This window comes from Nicotiana attenuata, unplaced genomic scaffold, assembly GCF_001879085.1.
Source record: "Nicotiana attenuata strain UT unplaced genomic scaffold, NIATTr2, whole genome shotgun sequence".
Lineage (NCBI taxonomy): Eukaryota > Viridiplantae > Streptophyta > Magnoliopsida > Solanales > Solanaceae > Nicotiana > Nicotiana attenuata.
The window spans coordinates 104,998-110,646 of record NW_017673298.1 but is presented as its reverse complement, the minus strand read 5'-3'; the positions used below and the strand labels follow the sequence as shown (position 1 = coordinate 110,646).

Here is a 5,649-nt window from a genome sequence, read left to right as displayed (position 1 = left end):
GGGCTTTTCGGGTATACGCCCGGACTACGCACGCAAATCGAGGTGAGACAAAATGAGGTTTTTAATGCCTCGGAACACATAATTGACTTTTAAATCAAGTGATGATCTTTTGGGTCATCACACAAAAACCTGTGCGTGTGCATGTCATAATATTTTTAGCTCGAGTTTATAGTCAAAGGCGGAGTTAGAATTTAAAGCTACTGAGCTCGGATTCTAATATTTTTATGTTACTGAGGAATTTGTACTTATTCAATGAATTTTGTAAGATAAATATAAGGGTTGCACTAAAGGTACTAGGTTCGGCTGAACTCGTTACCGAAGCTTTAGCTCCGCCCCTGTTTATAGTGTGTTGTTTCGGAGTTATCAGTTTAACGTAGATGGTCATTCTGGCTATAAATTTGTCCCACTTTGTATTTGCATTAATTCAAACCAAATTAGTTAAGTGAAACTATAGTATTAGTTTAGCATGATTTAGTAATAAAAATACATATAAAAATATAATTTATTGGAATAAGGTAAACACGAGTAAACTTTTCCTATTTTGGTGTCAAAAATCTGGACGTTTGAAAAAAAAAAAGGAATTCACAAGCAAAACAAAAGGAAAAAAACTTCAACCCTTCACCTCGCCCATCATCAATACTTACTTTAATAAATTCAAAATTGAAGTCGATAAATCAAAGGCCACCTACGCTCGGCCTCCTCATTCAATTTCCTCCTCCTCTCCTAGCCGGTCTTGACCCCCCCCCCCCCCCCCCCCCGGCAGCTTGGAGAGAGTCATAGCAATAGCAAAATGGGGTTCTTTTCATTTCTTGGAAGGGTTCTCTTTGCTTCTGTTTTCATCCTTTCTGCTTGGCAAATGTATTCTTTCTTCCTATCTCTCTTTATTTTTCAGATCTGCTCTTTATAGTTAGTCGTTTTTGTTTATTTTCATGTATTTGCTGCATATTTTGTCAATATTGATGGTACAGTTAGGAAAAAGTATGTGGGTGTTGATAGATCCAGCATATGTACACAGTCAAATATGTTTAATATGGTGATATGCTATGTGGGTTTTGAAATACATGTGTAGTTATGAGTGTATGGTTGAAGCTGGAAATAAAAGGGTTTGGTGATCTGTTGAAGCTATAAGCTTAAAACTGTCCTAGAATAGGTAATTGTTATTACTGTAATATGTATAATTAGATGAAATTGATTGTATATTAGTTCCCTAATCTCCTAGCTGGGTGGAAAATGTGGTTAAAAATAAAACTGTGGGGTGCTCATTATGTTCTTTCTTCTTTATGTTTTTAACTGTTTACTGTAGTTTCTGTTTTATCTCTTACTTCTCTTGTTTGTGTGGAAGCATTGGAGTAGTTTTCAGTCTTGATGCAGTTTATGTTGGTAATGTTTCAGGGTTAGGTCTAAGTTCCTGTTTTAGTTTCCCTTGGAGCCCGAGTAGCTGAAATTTGCTTTTGACCAATGTGTCCTTAAGTTGAATTTAATCAGATGGATAGGAGCATGGTTTCCTAACAGTACTATCTTACGCTCTTCAATTTTCTCCCATGTCTTCTTGATAGAACTGTATTTTGGACTGTGGGCTGAGTGGTTATCTTGTAAATTTTAGTTCTTTGCTTAAATGGGGTGGAACTTCCAAAGAAGGTCAGATAATGGTTTCATTTCTTTGAGGGTGAGCTCTTATATGATGTGCATGTATACCAGATTTGTGCTAATTGGTTGTTGAAAATTATTTCTTTCAGTTCTTTATTTATTTAGTGGGTGCATGTGAACCCATTTGTGCGAATTGGTTATTGAAAATAGCTCCTGTCGAGGCATTTTACCCTTTGTGTAAGCAATTACCATTACAAGAGGAAGAAGCTTGATCTTTTTGGTGTTGCTGTATTTTCTGTGCTTGAGTTAGACGGATGATTCTACTTTTTATCTATCATAGATTAGATTGAGTTGCCATCAGATACGATTAACCTGGCTTGAACTGAGCTAAATTTTAACTTTGAGCTCTTTGGAAGACATCTATAGGATGGTATAGCCCCATGACTAGTCCGAGATAGCCAGAAGTGTTTGAGTCATCGAGTGTAAAAGATAACATGTAGCCCGTTAACAGTAGGTTCAGATGAACACTTCTTTGCATAAAGAAATATTTCAGCTCCTAGTTTTGCTTGGTTTGCATTGTTAGATATTGGTCTTGGACACAATACTTTGGGCTTTTATCTTCCTTCTCCGAAGATAGCTAAGGTGCTGCTTGGCGGAACAAAATTTATGTGATATGTGTTGGTGAATGAAGTTGATCTTTTGCTTTGATGTTCAGTAGATATGCCTTCCGTTGTGGGGTCTCTGTTTGCTTCTATTAAAGGAAAATAGTTCAGCTCTGGCTGAAACTTTTCCTTTCAGTTCTTAAAAGGATATTGAGATAGCTAATGCTATATTTGCTAGTTTATGTTCTTCTCTGTAGTGGTTCTCGCCTTTCTGTTGTAGAACCATTCTCCTTCCTTTACTCTAATAAGCAAGAGCATTCCATCCTTAGATTCAACTTTAATATATGCAAAACAACTTTCATTTTTACCCTCAAGCTGTAAATTATATGTTATGCTGCAGGTTCATTAGGTTACTGTATTTTCTTGAGTAATGCTTAATGTTGCAAGTTTAATGATCTAAGAATTGCAAGTACTTTGCTGAGTGTGATTAGTTTATGGTTCAAGTTTATGTGAATTATCAAGGCGGTAGTCAAATGTAACTGCACTGTGTGGGAATATGGTGCTAGTGATTTTCTTTATTTACTGCTTCCTAAGCCCATCCCATCAAGAGGTGGAAGTATGTTTGACTGTTGTAGAAGTATTTCTCCATTGGGTACTCCATGGACTCCGTCTTAGTTTGCGTCTTTCTTCTTATGGTCCCACTCTTAGAATAAAGCAACAATCTTACAATTTTAGTTTCCATAGCTTTTTTTCCCCTTTAAAAATCCTCTTCTTCCTTGCTGATTTCCTTCTTCCGAGCCGATGCATTTCATCACTATGGAATGTGATTTTGCAGGTTCCATGAATTTGGGGAAGATGGTGGGCCTGCTGCAAAGGAATTGGCTCCCAAAGTGGCTGGTCTGCAGGATTTTCTTGAATCCAAGTTGGGTGCAGGGACACCAAAAATTGATGTAATGGTTCTATTTGTTATGCTTCCTTTTTTTGGCTACATAAGTTGAATGTTGTTTCTTTCATCTTAAAGATAGATACTGGTATGACATTTGTGAATCACTTTTTCCAGGTTAGTCATGTGGTAGCATTATTCATGGCTCTGAAAGGATTGGGTGGATTGCTATTTGTATTTGGCAGCTTCACTGGTGCTGTCCTACTGGTTAGGAATTTCAATCTCCTGGAATTGACACTTCATTTAGATTTTGGTTTAAATTATTTTAAACATTCAATCATCTATCTTTAATACTTCAGATGTTTTACTTGATGTTGGCCACTCCACTACTGCACGATATCTGCAACCTTAACTTTGGAGAACCACAATATTTTACTCTTCTACAAGAGTTCCTGCAGGTTGGTCAAATTAATTTTTATTTACTTTGATGAGTGAAATGCACATAACATGAATTAATCGATTCTGTGCCTTTGCAGAGCGTGTCACTTGTTGGTGCATTGCTGTTTTTCGTGGGGATGAAGAACTCGATTAACCGGAGGCAACCAAAGAAAAAGACCCTCAAGCCCAAGACAGCTTAGGATGCATGCATCAAAGAAGGGTTTGTACAAGATTGGATTATTCTTGGTGGTTGGTTTAGCTTTTGTGATTAGAAGTGACTAGTTAAGTCAGCTTTACACTTGGGAGTTCTTCAAGAATATTTTCCCCACCCCCTGGATTTTTTGCATTTTTTCCTCTTTAAATCCAACTATTATTGAAATTATGGGGGTGCAATATTGTCACTGTGAGGAGGTTTTCAATTATGGTGCTTGAATTACCTTTTATATTAAAGCTTTCTCAGTGTCCCAGTTGATTTTGTTGTTCTGAGGCTGAGATGGCATATTAAAAAAAATGTTTCTTACATGTAGCCTTAAACTGTTCTATAATGAGTTTAGGAAGACCTAAGTTTTTGTTTCCAACCCGTTAATATAGGATAAAATTGATTAATTAATGAGCTACCAGAGCAAGGATACTGATTAGTGATCAACTGAAGGAAAGACATGTTGCTTGATAGTTGCCAGATCACTTGAGTGTTGTACTACTATTGCTGAATTTGTTTGACTTTCAGTTGCGCTATTAAATTCCACTATATAAAAGAGTAGTATATCTCTTTCTAATTTTACTACCATAGTCTTCTTTTTCGTATTTTTCATTGAAAGTATAACACAACTCAACATTACGTGAATTACAAAACTAAATAAATAACCAGAGACCAAGTTCTTAAAGAAAACCATCTAATTACTTTGTTTCAAGGGTAGAACTCATCACGTTAACGTTATATGGGCCTTGCCAACTGATTCAGTTTGGGCCATGGTTGGCAAGTCAGGCGTAGCTCAAGAATGTTTTAAGAGATTTTTTCTTTCCTATACTATATATGAAACCTTATTACCAAAAATGTTCATAGTTTCTAATTGATCTGTCCTGTCCACATTTTTTTCTACAGTTATTATACCAATCATTAAATACTAATTAATAGTAGCTGAATCTTCCTAATTTGTCGAGCTAAAATTGAGGAACAGAATATTCTAAAAAGATTTGGCGTAAATCAGATCAAACCATATTCTTCCAGATATTCCTATTTAGGCGCGCTACAATTATGGAAGTAAATATTCTTCCAGCCATTTTCCACCATTGATAGCCATTAAAAAGCTTGAAAGCTTTGAATTCAAATTTGGATTTTCGAAAATCATTATTTGTTTGGATTGGGTGTTGTTGAAAATAATCGGGAATATGGTTTGGAGTTTATATCTCAATTTTGAGGGGTTTTGGTGAAGATTAGACTTGGTTTTGACTGAAATTTAGATTGAAACTCGAAGAAGAAAACATATTGCAGAAATTGTAGATAAATTGTAGATTATTTGTATTCTGATTGTAGATGCTTTATTTTCTGTTTTCACAAATAAAAAACGGCTAAAACTTTACAAATCTTCTGAAAAAACGTAATTATGTCAAAAATCACAATTATGCTACAATTGGATGGGAATTGGGATATAAAAATTCAATGTACCCAGTTTGTAGATATTTTGTAGATAAATTGTAGATTATTTGTATTCTAATTGTAGGTGCTTTATTTTCTGTTTTCACAAATAAAAAACGACTAAAACTTCTACAAATCTTCTGAAAAAATGCAATTATGTCGAAAATGCAAATGATGATAGGCTATAATTGCATATTTTAGTCGCTTATTACACTCGAATTTACTGCACTTTAATTGAGTTTGCGCTTTAATCGCTAGTGTTTTGCACTAATTGTGTGTTTTATGCCTTGTAGGTGTGATTCCGAGCTATATAGATGTTATGGAATGAATTTAAGTGATTTGAAGCTTTGAAGTCTGAGTAAAAGCTCAAGGAATTAAGCCGGGATCGTGTTCGGGGGTCAAATTTGATAATTAAGTACGAACGAAGACTTGAGGAGGCATATTGCGCACTGTCTAGTAAAATGACATAACTTTTTGCTCAGACTCCATTTGGGCTCCACATA

The 5,649-nt window shown here is 35.4% G+C and overlaps 1 protein-coding gene across 1 annotated transcript; it reads left to right on the top strand.

Moving 5' to 3' along the window:
• The first annotated feature begins 676 nt into the window (after positions 1-676).
• On the top strand, positions 677-3,982 carry LOC109215983. Its single transcript, XM_019380107.1, has 5 exons — positions 677-858; positions 3,025-3,139; positions 3,250-3,339; positions 3,432-3,530; positions 3,609-3,982. The coding sequence occupies exons 1-5, from the start codon at positions 791-793 to the stop codon at positions 3,708-3,710; spliced, it is 474 nt and encodes a 157-aa protein (XP_019235652.1). The 5' UTR covers positions 677-790; the 3' UTR covers positions 3,711-3,982.
• The last annotated feature ends 1,667 nt before the right edge of the window (positions 3,983-5,649 follow it).

What these genes read in the sequence shown, in the direction of transcription:
- LOC109215983 (XM_019380107.1), top strand. Translation starts at nt 791, where the DNA reads ATGGGGTTCTTTTCATTTCTTGGAAGGGTTCTCTTTGCTTCTGTTTTC. An exon ending in ATCCTTTCTGCTTGGCAAAT is followed by an intron (nt 859 to 3,024) that starts GTATTCTTTCTT and finishes GTGATTTTGCAG; the next exon opens with GTTCCATGAATTTGGGGAAG. An exon ending in CAGGGACACCAAAAATTGAT is followed by an intron (nt 3,140 to 3,249) that starts GTAATGGTTCTA and finishes CACTTTTTCCAG; the next exon opens with GTTAGTCATGTGGTAGCATT.